The sequence below is a fragment of the Monodon monoceros genome, unplaced genomic scaffold, assembly GCF_005190385.1.
Source record: "Monodon monoceros isolate NGI ecotype Baffin Bay Population unplaced genomic scaffold, NGI_Narwhal_1 Super_Scaffold_5, whole genome shotgun sequence".
NCBI classification, from domain to species: domain Eukaryota; kingdom Metazoa; phylum Chordata; class Mammalia; order Artiodactyla; family Monodontidae; genus Monodon; species Monodon monoceros.
This window is the reverse complement of record NW_021703782.1, coordinates 62,779,550-62,803,096: the sequence shown is the minus strand read 5'-3', so window position 1 is coordinate 62,803,096 and position 23,547 is coordinate 62,779,550. Positions and strand designations below refer to the sequence as shown.

General features: G+C 42.2%; 1 protein-coding gene across 1 annotated transcript in view; it reads right to left on the bottom strand.

The window, feature by feature from the left end:
• PGM5 (phosphoglucomutase 5) overlaps positions 1-23,547 on the bottom strand; it is a 191,305-nt gene that overhangs the window by 69,765 nt on the left and 97,993 nt on the right. The window contains exon 7 of the mRNA XM_029202378.1: positions 5,064-5,179. Coding sequence (XP_029058211.1) covers positions 5,064-5,179 — 116 coding nt within the window. The remainder of the gene's footprint in view (positions 1-5,063; positions 5,180-23,547) is intronic.

Genomic DNA, 23,547 nt, shown 5'->3' with positions numbered 1-23,547 from the left:
ATGGAATTAGCTTTGCTTTCATCGGAAAGGCTGATCAGCACAGCGGGAAGCAGCATACACTGTAGGGCCAGAGACCTTTTAGTTCAACTGTAATTTAATTCAAGTGGAGGCCTTTTCCAGGCTCTGGGGCCCTGGGTGAGTCACTTAACTACTTCTTGGGTTCAGGAGCTTCACCTGGCAAATCAGGCCAGTGTCACCAGAACCTGAAGAATGGTGGGGGTGGGCAATACCTTTAGAGCTCTACACATTGAATAATCTCTTGTGCTCCTTGAAAGGAAAATGGCAAGCAAATATAACAGTGAGAGGCTTTTAAAAGTCCCTTCTAGTCCAGCCTACATGTTGCAATCAGCAAAGCAGTCTGAAAGCAAAGCTTGCTGGAAAGTGCCTGCAAGCAGACCTCCCCCCTGGGAAGACCATGGTTTCCTACTTCCAGTTGAGTCAAGTCTCAACGTCTAAGCTAGGCAGGCAAAGGGCTTCAGAAATGAGCCCCTCCCCACTGGTATTTCCAAGACTGTTTCTTGATACTCCCTTCTCTACCCTACACTATACGTCAGAAGTTAGTGAACTACAGCCCATGGGCCAAATTTGGACTTAGGCCTATTTTTGTAAGTAAACTTTTATTGGCACACAGCCATACTCATTTATGTACTGTCTATGGCTGCTTTTGTGTTACAGTTACTGAGTTGAGTAATTGTGGAAGAGACCGTACATAGCCTCTCAGTTCACAAAGCCTAAAATATTTACTATCTGGCCCTTTACAGAAAAAGTTTGCCAACCCCTGATATAGACCAGTCTTTTTCAGTCTTTTGGCCATGACCCACAATAAATACATTTTACTGTGAGATCTAGCAAACACGTAGATACCTGTGCACATATTTACATATAAATATTTCTCAAAATAACATTTACCTTTCCTAAATACAATGCATTCTGATAGTTTCTACCCTATTATATTTTCTTAAAAAGCTGTTCACGACTATACCAACCTCATGACCCCAAATTAGTCTTGATTCATGTTTGGAAAATACTTCTCTAAACAAACTGAACAGCTGGCTACTTACAACACATGGCCCCTACTCTCCCACTTCTATTCCTTTCTTGATATTGCTGCCCCCATCTGACAAGGTTCTGTCCTTTCATCTTTATGTGTGCAAATCCTTCCCATTCTTTAAGAACTACGCAAATTCCATCTCTTCCAGGAAGTCTGCTTTGAGCCTCCAGTTCCAAACCACTTTCTCCTTTTCTCATCTCCCACAGCACTTTTTCTATTCCTCTATTGTGGAACTTTAAAGTTTCTGCTTTGTAGAAAACTCACCTGTGCATCTTTCTAACTATGTACCCTAAAGATCTTGAATTTCTTAAGGCTATGATCTTTTTTGTATTCTACATACCATCCAATACAGTGCCTTGTACTCTGTAAGTACTTTATCCTTTAATTTTAAAGACTATAAATTTATGGTCTATTGTAAGCACTCAACAAATGTTTATAAAGACAGAGAGAGAGAAAGAGAGAGAGAGAGAGACAGAGAGAGAGATAACCTGGACTTATCAGTTTCCATTCCAGTTGCTAGATTTGTGTTATTTTAATAACCAGCAGGGAGAATTATTATATACAATATACAATCCCTGATTTTTTGAGTCACAGTCACTGGTTCAGACACACACAACACCAAAAAGGATACACAGAACACCTATTTTTAGGGCCTCAGCAGAGAAAAAGTATAACAGTTTCAACTATCCCAAGCAGACCTGCCATCCATAAGTTCTGAGATCAAACAGTCGTAATTGAGAGAGCTTGATATGATCTCTCTTTTTCCAAGGAGAAAAAGGTGCCTGCCAACCCTTCTGCACCATTAATGCTATTAGCGTCTAGCTGATTTTGGTAAAAGGAGAAAATTTCCCAGGAGAAAATTCCTTCAGGAACCCTGACATAGCCTGAAATGCTGTCATTATGACTAGTTAGAGTGTTTTTACTGCAATCTGTTTAAGCATGACCAAATAAGACTTATTCTTAGGAATTCAAGGATGGTTTGGTATCAGCAAATCAATCGTACTTCGTTACATTAACATAATAAAGGAGAAAAAACATTAATATATCACTTGATTCTGAAAGGGCACCTTCCATCAGCCATTTATAATATGATTCTAAGAAATATTAGAATAGGAAAAAAAACTACATAAGCATGATAGGGATTTTACCAATATTAAAACGAAATCATCAAAATAGATGGTAAAATACTGAATTGATTTCCATTAAAATCATGAACTATCACAATTGTTATTTAATATTATTTTGAAGATTGCAGCTAGTGCCATAAGAATATGAAATAAAAGATCTAAATATTAGAAAACACAAAAAATCTTTAGTCATAAATTATATGACTGTATACCTAAAAATGTAGACTTTTTAGAAAAGAAAATGTCATAATTAATGATAGAATCTGTTAAGGTGGCTGTGAACCAGAGAAAAGGCATGTTAATCAATAGCTTTTCTTTATCTGTTATATGTTTATATGTTATGTAAACAACTTAGAAAGGAAAATGAAGATATTAACATTAAAATCAAAGCTGTTAAAAGCTCTATAGGACATATGACCCAGTTTCTTCAATGAATAAATTAGAAAGAAAAAATGTAGAGGGGAGAAATGCAGACTAAAAGAGACTTAAGAGGTATCAACGAGTTATGATGTAAGATCTTTTGGATCCTAATTGTAAAAATTTATCGAGGGAAATGTTGAGAATAGGAGAAATTATTAAGAAATTACTTTTGGAGTTCCACTTCTGCACTTCTGTTTAGGATGTGGAAATCTATAAGAGAATGTCACTCCCATCCCAGTAATAAGAAAAGGCCAGGAAACTACAGCATAACTTTAAAAAAAAAAAAAAACAACCATCTGAGGTCACAGGAAATAAAGTGAATTCCAAAGAGTCTCAAGGCAAGACAGGACACAAACCATCTCACCTTTAGCAGAGCACAGAAGAAAGAGGATGCTTCCATACAAGTGAATAATAAGAAGTCACATAAGAGTTTTAAACATTCTTAAAGGCCAAGTATAGCCTATTATGATAGTTTTAAATTGCTTGGAGTCCCAGATATGAAGGACACATTCCAAGTTATTTCCCATAGGCTCCACTGGGTACTCACAAGAAAGACTGGAAAAAGAGAGAGAGAGACTTGGTGGTGCTGACATGCAGGAAATGATCAACTCCTGCCAAGAGATAAGCCTGAAACCCTTCTAGTTCCCCAAATATTTCTTTCATAGGAAACAAAAGCCTTAAGCTCCTGGATGAATGAGCTTCAAACCTTCTCATCCCTAGGATCCAGGCAGAGGTCCACTGCTTCTGAAATAGGGGTTGAAGTAAAAACTCTCTGTCCCTGGACAAAGAGTAGGAAACCTTGGGCCCAGAATCCTACACCAATACTAAACAGACCTGCTGCCACTAGAAAAGGGTCAAGTACCTAATAATAGAGGTCTATTTTGTCTCACAGACATGAAGTAACTGCTGAAACCTGTGAATGCAACAGAAACGCTGAAAAATCTCCTCCATCTCCCCATCATCACTTTCAGTACATAGTAAAAATATCCCACTACCAGAAGAATTTGAAGCCTGTGATACATTGATATACTAAAGATTATAACAGAAACAATAAAATCCAAACCCAGCTCAACTCCTGACTATATTTAATGTAACTTTGCACACTAATGCCCTGAGAGAAGAAGAGGTATGCCCATTTCTGTGTATAAATATTATTTACCTGAGTCTCTACTGTTCTTATATACATACAGTCCAGCATTCAATGAAAAATTATGACATGCAAAAATCAAGAAAGAGTAAACCATTGCTTTATCAAAAGATAAAGCAATCAACAGAACTAGAGTTAGAAAATAACCAGTTATTGGAATTATCAGACAGAAAGTTTACAATAACTATGTTTAATATGTTAAATGATCTAATGGAAAAGATAAACAACAGACATAAACAGATCAGGAATTTCATCAAAGATATGAAAATTATTTAAAAAGAGTCAAAGAGAAATACTAGAAATAAAAACTACAATATCAGAGATGAAGAAATCCTTCACTGGGCTCAGCAAAAGACTGGACACAGCTCAGGAAAGAATTCATGATATGCCAATAGAGATTATCTTGACTGAAACACAAAAAGAATAAAGAGTAAACAAAACCAAATAGTGCATGTAAGGGCTCTGAGACAACACATGGTCACAAATTATCTAACATTATGTAATTAGAGTCTCAGAGGAGAGGAGAGAATAAGGAAAGAGAGATATTAGAAGAGATAATGGCAGAGAATTTTCTAAAATTAATGAAAAACAACAAACAACAGATCCAAGAATCTCAAAGAACCCTAAGCAGGGTTTTAAAAAAAAAATACATGTACCTATACATTTTATTAAACTGTTAAAAACAAAAGATAAAAAGAAAATGTTGAAGCCAGCCAGAGGTGGAAAGTAGGCGAAATTTAAATACAGAGCAATGGTGGTAAGAATTAGAGCCGACTTCTTGGAAACTGTGCAAGCCAGAAGACAATGGTGTGACATCTTTAAAATAGTGAAAGAAGAAATTATTTTTTAACATTTTAGGTGTGATAATGGTACTACAGTTTATATATATATATATAATATATTTTTTTTTCTTTTTTTCCCTCAGTACCCCTTATACTTATAAGATTCACACTAAGGATTGCTTCACAATAATCAGAGGGGAGGGCTCCTCTTGTGGATGAAGGTAGAGATAAAGTAAGATTGACCAGGAGTTGATGATGGTTGAAACTATGTGATGAACACATGGGAATCTGATATATTTCCTCTCTCTCTCTCTCTCTCTCTCTCTCTCTGTCTCTAAAAAGAAGAAGAAATGGGCAGAAGACGTGAAGGTGTCATAACACATATCCCACTAGGTTTCTCTGATTTTTTTTTTTTTTTTTTTTGCCTCTAACTCTTTCACCAGCCTTTCATTCACAGTGGACTCACAGGTCCCCAAACTAGGGTCACAGAGTTCTGCAGCCACCCTCTCCAGTAACACCAACCCAATAAAGCCTACCAGTGCCAAAGCTCTCTTCTCCACACAGAGAGCACCGGCCTGAGTCCATCAAATTTGAGAAGAATCTCCATCCAGCTGGGGTCTCATACACAGGGACCTTCATTGATTTGGCCACTCTGAAAAATAAAATTCGAGGCAACAGTTAATTCATATTTCTCCTTTCCTTTTTTTTTTTCCTCAGCACATAAGGAAGTCTTTAAGATCTGTTACTGCCATAACTAGATTTTAGAACATCCTGAACAACGTGGACAGTTTTCAAGATGTCAAGCCATAAGGTAGAGAATGATAAATAGCCTATTCCAATGGTACTCAATTTTGCTTTCCCCATAATATAGAAGATGTTCAGTTAATGTATAGCATATTCTCACATTTATGTTTCACTTCTATATATATTCCTTTATCTTGGTGGTAAGATCCCAGTTGGGGAATCTCGGAATTTAAATTAAGGTGGTATTTGGGTGCAAACACTTTGGAATATTGTTTGACAGTATCTACTAAAGATGAATATACACATATCCTATGAACCAGCAATTCAACTCCTAGAAGTTAATACTAACGAAGTAGTAGACACTGTGGTACACTGCTCAGCTTCACCTCCAACACGCACACGCGCACACACACACACATTTTAGGACTTTTAGGACTGGAACACTCTACCAGCTTCTAGGAATGTTGATGGCTTCTAGGAATGGTGACAGCTCACAGATGTGGCCCCCACTCTCTGCTAAAGAGAGATGTCTCACTCAAAATCATGCTCCCTTCCTTGGGTCAATCCACATCAAATGCCTGGCAAATGAGAGATGTATAAAGGTCTAGGCTTCTTGCCCCTATTTGGCACAACTCTGTAGGGCCATTTCAGCTCCAACTTCTCTGTCTGATCCTCCTTCCTCACTCCCCCATAGGTATTGCTCTTGAAGGAAACTTTGATCTTGATGGCAGAAAGGAATAAAGTTCCTGCAAGCGAATCTATCTCAGAGCTGCTTCCTGGGGAGCCCAGCAGGTGACATTACTCAACAGAGTATGTACACAAGATTTTTAAAAACATGATCATAGAATCACAATTGGTAATAACTGAAACAAAAGTCCATCAAAGTAGAAGGGACAAATGATTTGCAATATATAATGCAATAGCATAAATTTCATTGAACAAACTAGTGCTACATGCAACAACTTGAATGAATCTCACAAACATAATATCACGTGAAAGAAACCAGTATCAAAGGAATATACACTACACAGTTCCATTTAGATAAAATTAAAAAACAGCTAAAACTAAGCTTTACTGTCAAAACTCAGGCTCAGAGGACCCAGAAGGTCAAGTATTTTGTTCAAGATCTCACAGAGATAAGAGGCAAAGCTAGATTCTGGACCCAAGTCTGCTTAATTTCTGTCCGTGTTCCATTCCACTACACCATGCTGTCTCCCCAAATGTTTTAGTGCTTCAAGACATACGCAAACCTCAAAGTTGGCTGGGGAATGAGCTGCTGCCACAGACACTGGCCTGAAGAGTTTCATCAGCCCCACATGGAAGCAACCCAAAGAGAAAAACATCAAATGCCTGCCACCAGCAAGGTTTAGTCCTTTGATGACTACAGGTGCAGAAGGTGACCATGGAGAGGAACCAGTGAGGGTATCTCGGTGAAGAAGAGGAAGAAAAATACACATAGGACAAAGGACACGATGTAATAGTGATTTCTTTAGGTTTGTTTTGTGGCCACCTAGAGGAAAAAATATCTAGAACTCTTGCCAGAGGAACATAACACTTCTCTTTCCATTGAACCCAAATGTAATTAATGTGCTCACAATCTTGAAAAAACTGTGTGCCAAGTCTCTTTCAAGTTTGCTTTGAGGGACTTCCCTGGTGGCACAGTGGTTAAGAATCCACCTGCCAATGCAGGGGACACGGGTTCCATCCCTGGTCCGGGAAGATCCCACATGCCGTGGAGCAGCTAAGCCCATATGCCACAACTACTGAGCCTGCGCTCTAGAGCCCACGAGCCACAACTACTGAGCTCGCGTGCTGCAGCTACTGAAGCCCGCACACCTAGAGCCCACAGAGCCCACAACAAGAGAAGCCACTGCAATGAGAAGCCCATGCACCGCAACGAAGAGTAGCCCCCGCTCGCTGCAACTAGAGAAAGCCCCCGCGCAACAATGAAGACCCAACGCAGCCAATAAATAAATAAATAAATAAAGGTTCAACTTTAAAAAAAAAAGTCTTAAAAAAAAAGTTTGCTTTGAAAACAAGCACCTTTTGGATGCTTGGGTGTTACATCAAAGGTTCTCTTTTCCTCAGTAGTCTAAGAAAGATATACAATCATGTTTATATCCTGGTAGGAATAATGAAATAAATCCTCTCCAAACTGGAGAGCAAAGGTAAGCTTTCACAGCCATTAATTTAAGGTCAGAAGTTCAAGGAAGGAGAAATTATTCACACTGAAGCCTTCTAGGGCAGCGCATAATAAAGCCGGGGTCAAAATTAATTTAGCTAAAATGAACGCATAAGATTATGAAATAGAATATGCAACATGGGGCAGAGGTGAGGGTAAGAGAGAGGCTAGAGGGTGTGGGGATATATATTCTCTGGCCAAAACATTCTTGTTGGTTCAAAGCCAAGTTGGCAGAACTGAAAGGAGGGGAGAGGATTTCCCCAGCTCCACCCTTCTCAGCTGACCACTGTCAGGAGGTCATCAGGCTGAAGGCTGAGGCTGGATTTTAAAGGACCGGATACTTTTATAACTATGAGCCACATTTGCAGCTGTACAAGCTAAGATAACAATATGGGTAATTAAATTCCCGGATCCTGAGCATGAGTTGATGTGTCCTACAGTCAGAAAGGAATGCCCCTCCCTTCTCCTTCTACTGAACTTGGGATCCATCCCAAGCATAACATTCAGCAGATACCAGGCTCTAGACTGGCTTTTGGCAGGAGGCCCCAGTGGAGTCTCTGGTACAAAAGCTAAAAATGAAGCTGCTCATGCTGAGGGTCTGCACCCCTCTCCTTGACTACCACCACCATGTGTCAGAGACAAACAAAACTCACTTTCTAGGAAAGACCAGCATATGAAGGAAAAGAAAGAAAATTAATCTGGGCCACAGTTTTCCTGCAAATGGGAGTGAGCTTTGGTAGCCGAAACAAAACAAAACAAAACAAAACAAACCATGGTGGGCTTCCCTGGTGGTGCAGTGGTTGAGAGTCCGCCTGCCGATTCAGGGGACGCAGGTTCGTGCCCCGGTCCGGGAAGATCCCACGTGCCGCGGAGCGCCTAGGCCCATGAGCCATGGCCGCTGAGCCTGCGCGGCCGGAGCTTGTGCTCCGCAACGGGAGAGGCCACAACAGTGAGAGGCCCGCGTACCGCAAAAAAACCCAAAAAAACAAAACAAAAAAAACATGGTAGATATAAGCTTCTTAGTGTGGATTTTAAAACCTCTAAAATTGTGGCTTCAGGTTGGAAATAGCCTCAACCTATTTTGCCAATACTTTCTCCCATGATACTCCCCATATGCTGCTACAAACTGAACCACCTCTTATTTTCTAAATATGCTCTTGCATTTTTGTTGTTGCTTTTTACAAGTCCTTCTTTATGCTTTTCATATTACCTGGATTAATCCTCCTTTCCAATCTCTCTCAAAATACTTCACTTTGCTTCAAAACCTATCTTAAATGCCCTGCCATCATGAATCCTGTGGCAAAGGCTGCTAGTGGTCAACAAAAGTATCTTTTCCTGGACACACAGCTGGACTACACTTCCCAACCTCCCACGAGGTTCACTGTGGCCACATGCTGAGTTCTAGCCAACGGAACCCCAGTGGAGACAATGCACACGCTTTTCAAATCTGGTTATTAAAATTTCCCATCCTCCATGTTCTTTCTCCTTCTGCCAGTCTAATGTGGACAAGCCCAGCAATCCTAGAAGCCACATGTTGAAGATGGTGGACCTACAAGTTGGAAGGATCTGGATCTCTGAATCACCATTTGGAGCAGAATTAGTCACCAATCAGGAACACTTGTTTTTAACTTCTAATGATTGAGAAATAACCTTGTGCCATGTTTGAGCCATTGTACACTTTGGGATTAGTTCTGTAGTACCAGCTCCATTATCGTAACAAATACAATTCTTTTTTCATTGCCATTATCAATCCAAAGTAACCCTTCCTGCCCTAGGCTTCCTCTCTTGGTAGGGGGTTTTTATGTTCACATTGTCATTGTATATGTTGTTACCTTCTTAACACTCTCCCTCCACACACAGATACCACCACTACAACTACCAGTGTGTTAGTTCTTTGAGGGCAGGGGCTGCCTCTTATATACCTTTATAGCTCTTCAATGTCTAGGATAACATAATACCTTGTCAGACTTGCCCTCAATAAATTCTGCATGATTTCAGTTGACTAATATCTATTGTTTAAGGAGTACTGTTGAATAGCAAGGGGAAAAGTATCTCTATTTTATGGTCTTTTCTCATTGTAGGTTCCTTATATTATATTAAGAAATAAGTAATTTCTGCATGTTTTATTTAAATTAGTCATTTTGAGCAAAGAGAATTTCTCCAGGTATTAATTGGTGGGGCTATCAGGATAAGACAAAGGCATTTCTTGAAAATAAAGATGTTACAGAATTAGGGCAGTGAATATATGAGAGTCAAAAGTCTGAGAAGCAGAAGGACAAATTATTTCTATTTTACCAGTCTGGTGGTCACCTTACCCTCATGTGCTCAAACAAGATAACAGATACAAAAGCATCCTGAAAGATCCCTAAAAGCTCACTACATGTAGAGGTGCTAGCACACCCACCTTTGCACCTCCCGCATCCAGCGCCGTGCATGCCTACAGTAGGTATTAAAATATGTATTAACTTAATTACACAGTACCACATCAGTGTATGTGACAATATTCTACTGGAATACCAACAGTTACTAATGACTCTCTTTTACCTTGCGAGAGAACAGCCAAATAAAAAATGACTAATTATATCAAGTACATGAGGCAGCATCAGCTACTCTTGGAATTCTACTTTAAGAAAGTTCCAGTAGATTTTAAAAAGACAAGATCCAGGTCGCTCTTCCTTCAATTTATCTTCAAACAACCACTTTCTTAAGAGCTGAGCACACCTCTTGGTTCTATTTTCTACATACTGAACTCTCAGTCCCTTCTTAAAAAGCCTCCATCTACATAGATTAGGAGATATCTGCATCACATATATCCAACAAAAGACTTATACGTGGTTTATATGTAAAAACTCCTACAAATCAATAAAAAAGGCAGATAACCTTTAAAACATGGGCAAAAATCTTGATTAGGCACTTTACAAAAGAGGATATTCACAACCCACAAAATGAAAAGACAACCTATGGAATGGGAAAATATATTTGCAAACCCTATATCCAATAAGGGGTTAATATCCAAAATAGATAAGGAATGCTTACAACTCAATAGCAAGAAAACAAACAATCTAATTTTTTAAAAATGGTTAAAGGGTCTAAATAGGAAAATAAATTTTTCTGAAGAAGACACACAAATGACCAAGAGATACATGAAAAGATGCTCAACATCACCAATCATCAGAGAAGTGCAAATCAAAACCACAATGAGATATCACCTCACACCTATTATTGGGTTTTTAGCCAACCTGACAGAATGGCTATTATCAAAAAGACAAGAGATAAGAGAGCCAGTGTGGATGTGGAGAAAAGGGAACACTTGTGCAGTGTTGGTGGGAATGTACACTGGTACAGTCACTATGGAAAATAACATGGAGGTCCTCTCCTCAAAAAATTAAAAAAGAACTATCATATGATCCAGTAATCACACTTCTAGATATTTATCCAAAGGAAATGAAAACAGGATCTCGAAAGGATATCTGTACTCCTATGTTCATTGCATCATTATACACAATAGCCAAGATACAGAAACAACCTACATGTCCAATGACAGATAAATGGATAAAGAAGATGTGGTATATAAATACAATGAATATTACTCAGCCATAAAAAAAGAAGGAAATTCTGCTATTTGCAACAACGTGAATGAAACTGGAGGGCATTGTGCTAAGTGAAATAAGCCAGAGAGAGAAAACCAGATACTGTAAGGTATCACTTAAATGTGGAGTCTAAAAAAAAAAATAAAGCTGAATTCATAGAAATGAAGAGTAGATTGGTGGTTGCCAGGGACTGGGGTGGGGAGGTGGAATGGGGAGATGGTGGTCAAAGGGTACAAATCTCCATTTATAAAATAAACAAGTTCTAAAGATGTCTGTATGTGTATAACTGAGTCACCCTGCTGTACAGCAGAGATTGGCACAGCATTGTAAATCAACTATTCTTCAATAAAAAATTAAAAGATAAATAAGTTCTGAAGATCTAATGTACAGCACGGTGACTGTAGTTATTAACATGTACTGTGTACTTGAAATTTGCTGAAAGCAGAATTCTCACTAAAAAAACTATGTGAGGTGATGAATGAGTTAATTAACTTGATTGTGATACTCATTTCACAATGTCTATCAGTATCAAATCATCACGTTGTATATTTTAAATATATTATAGTTTTATCTGCCAATTATATCTCAATAAAGCTGGAAAAAAATAACCAAAAAAGCTAGTCATTGGTGACAGAAGTCAGGATAGAGGTTATCTCTGGGGAGGAGGGGGAGGTAGTGATTGGAATGGGGATCGAGGGAGCTTCAGGAATGCTGTTCTGTTTCTTGATCTACAATGGTAGTTACACGGGTGTGTGTGCTCTTTGTAAAAAGTCCTTGAGCTACGCATGAGATGTGCCTTGTTAAATATACACTATGCTTCATTTAACATTTATTTATTTTTAAATAGACCTTTACTGGAGTATAATTGCTTCACAATACTATGTTAGTTTCTGTTGCAACAACAAAGCGAATCAGCCACATGCATACACATGTCCACATATCTCCTCCCTCTTGAGCCTCCCTCGCATCCACCCTATCACACCCCTGTAGGTCATCGCAAAACACCAAGCCGATCTCCCCGTGCTATGCGGCTGCTTCCCACCAGCTATCTATTTTACACTCGGTAGTGTATATATGTTCATGTTACTACTCTCACTTTGCCCCAGCTTCGCCCTCCCACGCCATGTCCTCAAGTCCATTCTCTATATCTACCGCTTTATTCCTGCCCTGCAACAAGGTTCATCAGTACCATTTTTTTTTTTTTAGATTCCATATATATGCGTTAGCATACAGTATTTGTTTTTCTCTTTCTGACTTACTTCACTCCGTATGACAGACTCTAGGTCCATCCACCTCACTACAAATAACTCAATTTCGTTTCTTTTTATGGCTGAGTAATATTCCATTGTATATATGGGCCACATCTTCTTTATCCATTCATCTGTTGACGGACACTTAGGTTGCTTCCATGTCCTGGCTATTGTAAACAGAGCTGCAATGAACACTGTAGTACATGTCTCTTTTTGAATTATGGTTTTCTCAGGGTATATGCCCAGTAGTGGGATTGCTGGGTCGTATGGTAGTTCTAGTTTTAGTTTTTTAAGGAACCTCCATACTGTTCTCCATAGTGGCTGTATAAATTTACATTCCCGCCAACAGTGCAGGAGGGTTCCCTTTTCACCACACCCTCTCCAGCATTTATTGTTTCTAGATTTTTTGATAATGGCCATTCTGACCAGCATGAGGTGATATCTCATTGTAGTTTTGATTTGCATTTCTCTAATAATTAGTGATGCTGAGCATCTTTTCATGTGCCTCTTGGCCATCTATGTCTTCCTTGGTGAAATGTCTATTTAGGTCTTCGGCCCATTTTTTAACTGGATTGCTTCTTTTTTTGATATTGAGTTCCATAAGCTGTTTTATTTAAAAGAAAAAACCCCTGTAGTATTTATGACTGAGTACATGTTTAAATTAGCCTTATTTACATCATCCCAAGAAATAAACTACTGAAGATGGAGTTTAATAGCATTCTGGACATGCTGGTTAAGGTCTGGTAGACATGGAACAAAACTGCCTGCAAGTTTGTCCCCTAGTGTTTTCAAATGGATGAGTTCACTCCCAGATCCCTTCTTTGATATCTGGCACTGCTGGCTGGAGCTGCTCTGAGGTAAAAGGCTTATGTGAGTTTGCACTTTAAATGCATTTCTAAGGCAGCCTACTCAGCTCACCAATAAGAATTAAGCAGAGTTCAACTAGGCCTTGTTTTCTAATACCAATCTCAAAGTTCACTCCTTCCTCATCCTTTGAATGGAGCAACTCACACTTTCAGGTAAAATAAATATAAAACATGAGGCTGTCACAATAAGATGACCACAAAAGTTTTTCAACCATATACATAAATATTAATATATGTCAACTTTAGCAGCGAGCTGCTTGTTCCTGGGGCCTATAGTATCTCAGCCTGGTCTAAACCTCAAAACTCACATACTAAATAACACCTCCCTTGCCTGTCTTATCGGGGAAGTCATAAGGATCAAATGAGATGGTATAAAAAGAAAAGAAAGTGCTCTAACAACTGTGAAATGTCCTACGGTATTACAACACTATTACTGTTCTGGGTATTGGAACTTTCACTTAATCCAAAGGGAAATGGACATATCATTTAAAGAATATTTATTAAAAAAAAAAAGCAAAATATAACTATGTTTCATGCTCCCTAAACAATTCTAGATTGGGGGCAATTGTAAAACAAACAAAGGTGGACCCCAAACCCAGGGGCTTTTGCTGCTTTATCTAAAAGCTTCTGTACTTTCATTTTAGGTAAGTGTTACAGAGGAAAAAAGGATCCTTCCCAATTAGATTTTAAGTTTTGTTAGGAAACATAAGGCAGGCATATTTCTGGGGATGTTCACTTAAAAGAAAAAATTTGGCTTTGGACTTGCACCAAAGATCCAAGAGAAAAATACATAAAATTGAAAGAATCACAGGTTCACTCTTAAGCTAGCAAATACTCGGGAACCCTATGTCTGGGAATCAACAAGTGTCTATGTTTACCATCGTGATGCTTGAGAACTTTGATGTAAATTGTTCCTGGTTCTAATTATTTTCAAAAAAGAAAAACTGCTGAGGGGCTAGGGCTGGCAAATATTAAGCCCCGAGTGTTCCAGTTAAGCTGAGAGATAAAGAGAAGACTGACTGTCAGTTGTCCTTCAGATTCCCATGAGATTGCTCCCTGAAGAGCAAAAAGTGAAGCATCTTCTTGTCTTTTTGTTTTGCTTTGAATTTTAAAGTATGTTGACACCTTACTGAAGCTTTTTTAAAAGCCTATATAATACCCTTGGAAGATTTAGAATCAATTCCTTTACAACTGTAGACAAAAAGTAGTAAATACTAACTGATGTGACAGCTCTAACCCAGGAGATAAAACATCTCACTAAACAAAGCTTCTCTTTCTTAAAACCTTCTGTGTTTCCTCTTCTGGATTCAATCAGCATCTTTTCCTGGATGGTATTAAAAAATCTTATTGCTCTTATGTCATAAAACAGGAGAAATGGGACATCTGGGCATGGAACATTAAATAAATATACAGCGGCTGTAAAATGATACTCGTTTTTTTTTTTTTGGCGGTACGCGGGCCTGTCACTGTTGTGGCCTCTCCCGTTGCGAAGCACAGGCTCCGGACGCGCAGGCTCAGCGGCCATGGCTCACGGGCGCAGCCGCTCCGCGGCATGTGGGATCTTCCCGGACCGGGGAACGAACCCGTGTCCCCTGCATCGGCAGGCAGACTCTCAACCACTGCGCCACCAGGAAAGCCCGATACTCGTTTTAAAGGAAGAACAAAACCCAGAGAAAAGAAGTATTTGTGTAATGCTACATCACCATTCTATGGGTAATACCATGAGCAGAGGTAAACATTAAAATATCATGTCATTATCACTTTTCTCAAAGATCTGTGGCTTAATGTATGACCCAGTTCGCTGTTTCCTGGGAAGTCAGGTCAAGTCATCAGGCAGCCATCCCTAAATGGGCTCTGAGAAAACGAGTATTTATCAAGGGACACAGAAGCACCCACCCCAACTGAAAGATATCACATATTCAAGGCTGCACTTACCCTTCCAGGATGTCCATCCTTACTCAGGATTGGGTTTAATTTTGCTGATAAGTATAAAGAAAGCTCATGTCACATTAATTTATCTTTTTAAAAAGTTTTGATTTAATAAGACATAGTTATGTGGAAAGAAACTATTGGAGAAGTTGATGTCCTTTTGTGGGAAATGATGTTTACAGCACAAGGTAAAGCTGAGTGGACAGGAAAGGTAGGCAGACGTGCACTGCTGTGGAATCAAGTCCAAACACCTTTGCGTGGACGAGAGGATGGACTCTGAATCCTGACTGCCTGAGTCCCCACCCAGCTCCACCCCTTCTTGGCTGAGTGACCTTGGCCAAGTTACTTAAACTCAATAAGCCCAGCTCTTTCACCTGTGAAATGTAATAACACTGAATCTCCTTATTCAGGGAGGACTAAATGGGGTGATCCTTGGGAAGCCCCAAACATTCAGAGAAGTGCACGGACAGCAGCAACAGCTGTTAGCATTGTTACCTCTCCAGCTGCTGCTTCCTGCATTTCCCTCTATCCTCCTGCCAGAGCACACTGCTATTTTGGTAGAGCCTCCTTAAAGCACTATGCAGCTTCAGATCCTGGCACACATAGTTCACATAGATGGGGATACTCTTCATATCAGTTAGAGTCCCAACAGGAATAGATGACACACTCAAATTGAGTAATTTGAGGAGAGTTTAACACAGGTGCTGGGCTTTCCCGGTGGCGCAGTGGTTAAGAGTCCACATGCCAATGCAGGGGACACAGGTTCGATCCCTGGTTCAGGAAGATACCACATGCCGCAGAGCAACTAAGCCCATGCACCACAACTACTGAGCCTGCACTCTAGAGCCCGCGATCCACAACTACTGAGCCCACACGCTGCAACTACTGAAGCCCATGCACCTGGAGCCCGTGCTCCGCAACAAGAGAAGCCACTGCAATGAGAAGCCCGCACACTGCAACCAAGAGTAGCCCCCGCTTGCCGCAATTAGAGAAAGCCCGTGTGCAGCAACGAAGACCCAACACAGCCAAAAATAAATAAATTTTAAAAACCAAAACACAGGTGCTATTTACGCAGGTGTGGGCAGTGGAGAAGGGGAGCACGATGGACAGTACAGTACCCCAGGGCAAGTAACATCAGGGCGAGCATTACGCCACCCCCAGTCTCATTCCTGGAACCAGAGACAGAGCTGGGTGGAGAGGGCTGCCTGGCAGGAGCCATGACCTTCAGAGGAGACATGTTGCCAGCCCATAGAAAACCGTCAAGGAGAGAGATCAATTCCTGACCCCATTCTCCTCCAGCTGCCTGACATCTGTAGTGTCCCCAATTGTCCAAACCCAACTGAAATCAGGAGGGAAGATGAGCCAGTTGATACAGTCCATAGAGGTCAGCCTGTGGGGCAGAGTGTAGGGAGAGAGTGGAGAGGCATCCCGGGGCAAATGGAAGATACCCAGCACTCTTTTCATCCAGCCCCCTACACTCAGGCTATTTCGACTATCCAGGTCAATGTGTCCAGTCCCTTCTTTGTGCTGCCACAGGAAACCCTACCAAACACACACTCAGCACAGGTTATTGCATTAGATGTTGGGACAGCTGACTGCCTCTAATCTGTGAGCCCCTGGAGGGTAAGGGCTCTGACTGGCACAGAGCAAGTACTTAATGACATTTGTTAATTCCATGCAAACATTGTGGGCTCTATCGGAACACAGACTTCTCCTACATGGGTACAAACGTCATTTAGATTCCAGAACTAAGTCCTTCAAATACCAGAGGGAGCAAGTACATGAGACCATTGAAAGCTCAGGATAAAATTAAGTTACGGTGGACGAACTTCCACGTGGAATTAATTACAAAGAGTTGGCTGAAAAGATTGATAACCTTACTTCTAGGCAGTCCAGGGGCAGGGCCAGTGAGGGTGATTGACAGCAGGGCTCTTTGCCATCTAAATCTGGTCCTGGGGTTCTGTCCATAGGGAGGCAGTAGGGGAAGAGGAAGGAGATGGGGAAAGCAGCTGTTTGCATTCAGGGTGACCCATGCAGTGGGACAGACTCTCTCTCAGAGGGCCTAGTGGTCTCTGGAGGACGGGGACCAAAATAGGTTGGTGAGAACACACAGTTCCTGAAATTAATTGAAGAAGTAGAGTCTCCGTGGGGAATTACAATGCCTCTCAACTGTTCTTTCCCCCTTTTCAGAGACTGAGCACGGAAATGTTTCTCTGTGTGGATCCATTCCATGTTTTTGGCTGATTGCTGGGCCTAATTGGGGACCCACAGTGGAGGGACAGAGTCAGCAGAGGACACGATGGCTTCTGGGCATTGAGAACCACTGCAGGGGCATAGTCTCCTGTGAGAGGAACAATTCTCTTCAGGTCAAGACACCACTTCCTACGGTGAAGGGATGATACAGATGAGTGGAGAGGTAGAAGCACTGCCTTTTCCATCGGCCCAGGCTGCAGCCCAAGCAGTGCCCTGGTGCTAAAGGTACTACATCATCTTTGAGACCCAATAATTTCCAGCTTTCAAAAAAGTGTGGTAGCACACTGCTTTTCTTAGAAGAGAGCACTTTAACGCCACCTGTGAAAACACTGTCATAATAAATATTTAAATGTAAGTGTCCTCAGTGTGAACACTGCCCCCTTGGAATGCGGGGCCCTTACACAATGCACAGCCTGTGCAACTGGATGCAGAATCTCTCCATCAGTTTCACCTGCGTGTAGCCAGAGCAGAAGCTATGGCTCTCAAGTCCCTTAAACACGTTCCTGGTGTAGCAAGGGGTGGATCACACCCTCCCTAATGGTCCTATGACTAAGGGTGGACCCTAAAGCCTTTTGCAGTCTTTTGACTGTTGAAGACACAGCTTTAAACAGCACGTTTTCTTTTCCTCCAACCGTATGCCCTACCCAATAGCATTCAGAAGTGGTGAACTCTGTGAGTGTGTATGTGTGGGTGAGGCCTCAACCCATATCATACCAACCATATTAAAATATATCTACATCTCACATAAAAACTGACTTCTTGCTTTAAAAGAATCTTGAAAGGATTTTTATAATTTTGTTTTTGAAATGAGGCTACAAGTCACTCAATTAACTATTGACAAGATTTCTCATCTATCATGCACACTTGGGAATCCTTTCAAAATGAGAAAATACATACTACAAATTATTTTCAAGTGTTGACTACTTGGATACTAAATTTAATAATAAAGTGACAAAATGTTAGATTTTTACATTAAACTAAGCAGTTACTCATGTCGATGTTGCAGTTTTCTTCATTTTGGAGTTAATACCATTGACCCTTGGACAATACAGGGGTTAGGGCCACCTACCACCTGTGCAGCTGAAAATCCACATATAACTTTACAGTCGGGCCTCTGAATACATGGTTCTGCACCTGCAGATTCAACCCATCTCAGATCATGTATTACTGCAGTAGGTATTTAGTGGAAGAAATCTGTATATAAGTGGACCCGTTTAGTTGAAACCCGTGTTGCTCAAGGATCAACTGTAATTGTTTTCAGGTCTCTATTTTTAAGGCTATGAATATCAAAGGCCCTAGGAAAGAAGCTGAGGGTGCCAATGAGGGATAAAATGACCCAAGTGCATGTGGGCATGTGTGTGTATGTGTGTGCTTGTGTGTGTGTGGACGTGTGGGGGGGTGGGCATGTGTATCGTGTGTGTGAGTGTGGGGGGGTGTGTTGGGGGCAAGGGCAAGTGGTGTAACCCTTGTCAGAATCTTAGGTAGTTTCTTGCACAATAAGGTTTCGGGGAGAATGCTTCATCTTCTCCTTCACTTTATCCCCACCACATTCTGCATATACTATACTTATTTTCAGCAGGTCCTACAAATTTACTTCTGAACATTCCATCCCAGAATTCTCTCAGCCAGCTCCCATTTTCTCTGCCAATATCCAATGCAGTTAATAATGCCCATCTGGAAAGCCAGATATGGAGGCATGCAACCCCAGCACACTAACCTGGCACTAGGCTACTGACTGAGTTTCTTGGAAAAATCTCAAGGCAATGCTCCAAAGGTCAGAAGAAAAATATGGTCATTCACTTGTAACAGACTTTCTAGCTGGATGAAATACGACAGTTGGGGTTCTTTCCCCTAGTGAAACCAAATGTGCATATTCAACTCAAATAAAAGTAGCAAAATGACTTCCTACGATGTAAACTTTTATAAACTTAGAGTAAGATGACATCTATTGGGTACCCAGATAGTGGTTTATTCCTTTTTTTTTTGCGGTACGCGGGCTTCTCACTGCTGTGGCCTCTCCCGTTGCGGAGCACAGGGTCTGGACGCGCAGGCTCAGCGGCCATGGCTCACAGGCCCATCCGCTCCGCGGCACATGGGATCTTCCCGGACCGGGGCGCGAACCCGTGTCCCCTGCATCGTCAGGCAGACTCGCAACCACTGCGCCACCAGGGAAGCCCCCAGATACTGTTTTTAAAGGCCTCACCTGGCACACAGCTTGGACGAGTTTCCCTCTTCTCTTGTCTAGCTGGCGGTGCTTAATCACTCAGTTTCACAGAAGAAGCCAGTGCTACCCACACTTTCTTGATAATAACAATCATCTGGGGTACTTATTAAAGGTACAGATTGCTAGGCCCCTCCACAAGAATATCTTGAATTAGTGGGGCTTGGTGTCTATACTTATAACAAGTAGTGTTTCTTATTTCTAGAAGATTCTTATTCTAGGAGGGTTTATAAAAAGCTGTGAGTGAAGACAAACGATATGCAAATGATGGTGATCCATTAAGCAATGCAACCATATATATTTGTATGTATATATATAGACTTTGGGCAAGATAAAAACCTTTATTTACAAACATTCTATTACTTTAAAGATATATACAGAGTAAAGGATTTGGATTAAATATGACAAATATATATACGAGATATATATATACATATATATATATGTGTGTGTGTATTCAAAATGTTAATAACCAAATTTTGCTGTACATATTGTACAATGTTTAAGAAGTCCTCAGAGGATATTATTCGATTGGGAGTCCAGACTCAGACTGGCATTGAACATCAGGGTTAGCCTAGATGTGAGTCTGTCTCAAGAGAATACGGAAGATGGCAATCAAACCCTGGCAGGCTGAGGTTCAGCCCTCGGCGCACTTGCCGCAAATGTGAGCGGGACATCTGGCCCCCTAGCCTGTAAGTACCGCACTCTCTGAAATCTGACAAGCCTGGGTTCAAAGTGCAGCTCTTATACTTTTCATCCTGTGACCCTGCTGGCCACTTATCCTCTTTTATTTGCGGTTCGCATCCAAGAAACTGGAATAATAACAATACCTGCTACTGAGAGGAGTGGGTTTACTTCCCCACTCACTTCTCCTGTAGTGCTCTAGCAGCGGTCCCCAACCTTTCTGGCACCAGGGACCGGTTTTTTGGAAGACAATTTTTCCATGGACCAGGGGTGGCGTGATGGTTTTGGGGTGATTCAAGCTCATTATATTTATTGTGCACTTTATTTCTATTATTATAGAAATGCCTCAGATGCTCAGGCATTAGACCCCGGAGGTTGGGGACCCCTGCTCTAGGGAGACTGGGCAGCAGAGTGGAACAAGCTTGGGCTTCTTGGATGGAGCAACCTGGGTCAAAATCCTAACTCCATCTTTCACTAACTTTTGCTGGTAAGTCGCTGCATTTCTGTGCATCTCAGTGTCCTCACAGGAAGATGGGGGTGTTTGTGACACAGTAAACATCCCAGAAAAGCAGCACAATTTAACAGGCAGAAATCCTCACCCTCCTTGGGGTAAGTGGGTCTTCTGAAGGCTTCAAAGAAAAGTGACTCATCCATTAGCGTAGCCTGCAAGGAAACAGGGGCTGCCAGAGGGGTTTGAACCTGAGAGATGGCTGTGTGGGATCAGGACCTGCCACCACCCCGCTTCCCTCCACTGTGGACTGGCACAGAGTGTTTGCTGGGAAGGTGCTGCATGGGAACTAAAAGGGCTATGACCTTGGGGGCCCCAGGGCACTCACAGCCAAGCTTGGCCTCAAGGGAAAGAGTCTGTCCTCCCTTGAAGAAATACTGTGCAGTTTTACCTTCCAGGGACTCCAAAAGCTTGCAATTTCCAGATAAGCCATGCTTTCTGCCCCCCAGGACTCAGGAATACAGCTTCCCTCATTTCAGCTAGCTAACTCTTGTATGTCCTTTAAGTCTCAGTTTCTGGGAAGAACCTCCAGACCCACAGAGGTTCCTTGAAGGCAACAAGATCACCCCATCACAGGTGTCTCTTCTGCTCTCCCACAGCCTCGTGCAAAACATCACTGTCCTGGCCCATCTCCTCCAGCAGCTTCAGGAGGACAAGGGCTGTGTCCTTCTCTGAAGACCAACTCCTAGCATAGGGCCAGGTACTGAACAGGTGCTTGAGGGATGTTTACGGATTGAAAAACAACCTCTGAGCTACATTCTAACAGGGTCAGGAGGGATTATCAGAAACTCAGAGGTGGGGAGATTCTACTAGGCAGAGCTCCACCTGCCTGAGAATCACTGCTGGGGACAACAGGTGCTCCTGATGGGAGTGGGTTATGCCTGTGAACAGAAAAGCAGTTTGAGAACCTCTGACCTAACCCGAGAAGAGAAGGGAGGTCTGTTAATGAAATTAGCAAGGGCCCCTGGGGTACTGGATAGAAGCCTCTGGATGGGACCAGGGCTCTGCCTTGAAGGCTTGGGGGCATCAAGGGACGTCCCGTGCAGGCTTCCCTAAGTGTTCTCCCCAACACCCCCCTGGCCTGGATGATGTAGCTACCTGGCTCTCCTGGCAGCATGGCTGATGCTGGACCTGCCTGAACAGAGCGGCAGGAGTTTGAAGGAGACCCAGAGTCGTGTTACTGTCCTTTTGACCTATCGTGCAGGACTCTGTTTTCTGTGAAATGTAGCTCAAGCGGGTGGAATTCAAAGAAGGAAGTGAGTGTGATTAGCTGCACCGGAGGAGACAATCTATGTGCCTCCAAGTGGAAGCTCCCCCTCCTCTCAAGGCCTCTCTTTCTCTTCCCCAAACTTAGCTACCTCTTTCCCTTTGAATTCTAACCCGGAAGTGACATCAGTGCTCTTTCCTCTCCCCATCTTTGTACCATGGCTCTAGAAGTGGAGTGTCTACTCTTGGGGAAGGGAGTTAGGGATGCGGTGGGACAGAGCGAACACTTAGCGAGCACTGACTAGTACCAGGCACCATGCTGGGTGCTTCCCTATGGTAATGCACTGACTCCTCCCAGCAATCCCACAAGGCATTATTTATCCTCCTCCTTGTGCTTCATTACTTGTTGCCTCTTCCAGAGAAAGTGCCCCAGCCCAGAGGCCCTGCGGCCGGGGTGATCTGAGCTGATGGGACCAAGGCTGAACTGGGTGTCCACCAGGTGGACAGAGCCAGACGAGACCTGAAGGAGCAGAAGGGTCTCCACCTCGCTCACTGTTGGCTCTTTTTTTTTTTGGCCGTGCGGCATGTGGGATCTTAGTTCTCTGACCAGGGTTCGAACCCGTGCCCCCTGCGTTGGAAGCACAGCACCTTAACCACTGGACTGCCAGGGAAGTCCGTCCACCTTGCTTACTAACAGCACTAAGGAGCCCTCCGAACTGCAGTTTATTTCCATGAAATCTCTATAGGATTGCTATCAATCCTCTTTGTCCTGGTTCTATACTTGATTCATTTCTGCCCGTGGCAACCAAAATACCTGGATTTAAACAACCATTACCACCAGACTACACACCACAAAACTGAGGTACCAAGAGATTAAGTCGTTTGTCCAATGCTGTAACAGATAAGTGGCTGGGCAGGGATTCAGGCGCTGGCCTGCCTGATTCCAGAACCTATTCTCTGTACAATGAATTGTGCCAAGACATTCCTCAGGGCTGCTAAGAAGACTTCTGGATGTGTTTTGAATTCAAAGAAAATGTTGGTAAAAAGAGTGCTGTATCGGAGCAGCGGGAGCTATAGGAAATTCTTGCTGCAAAGAGCAGAACGGGGCTTCCCTGGTGGCACAGTGGTTGAGAGTCCGCCTGCCGATGCAGGGGACGTGGGTTCGTGCCCCCATCCGGGAAGATCCCACATGCCGCGGAGCAGCTGGGCCTGTGACCCATGGCTGCTGAGCCTGCGCGTCTGGAGCCTGTGCCCCGCAACGGGAGAGGCCACAACAGTGACAGGCCCGCGTACCGCAAAAAAAAAAAAAAAAAAAAAAGAGCAGAACGATAGCTCTCTTCTGGCAGCAATAGTAATAGTAGTAACGGCTAACAGGTATCAAGCATTTACTTACTATGCACCAGGCACTGTGCTAAACTTTAAAATGGATTTTACCGCCTTTATCTTCCCCATTTTTAGATAAGGATATAGGGCCTCATAGAGGTTATGTAACGTGTCCGAGTTCTCAGAGCTAGGAAGAGAAAGCTCTGTGGTTCAAGGCCAGCCTCTCTGAAGTCGGCACCTCATGCTACACGGAGACAAATGCTA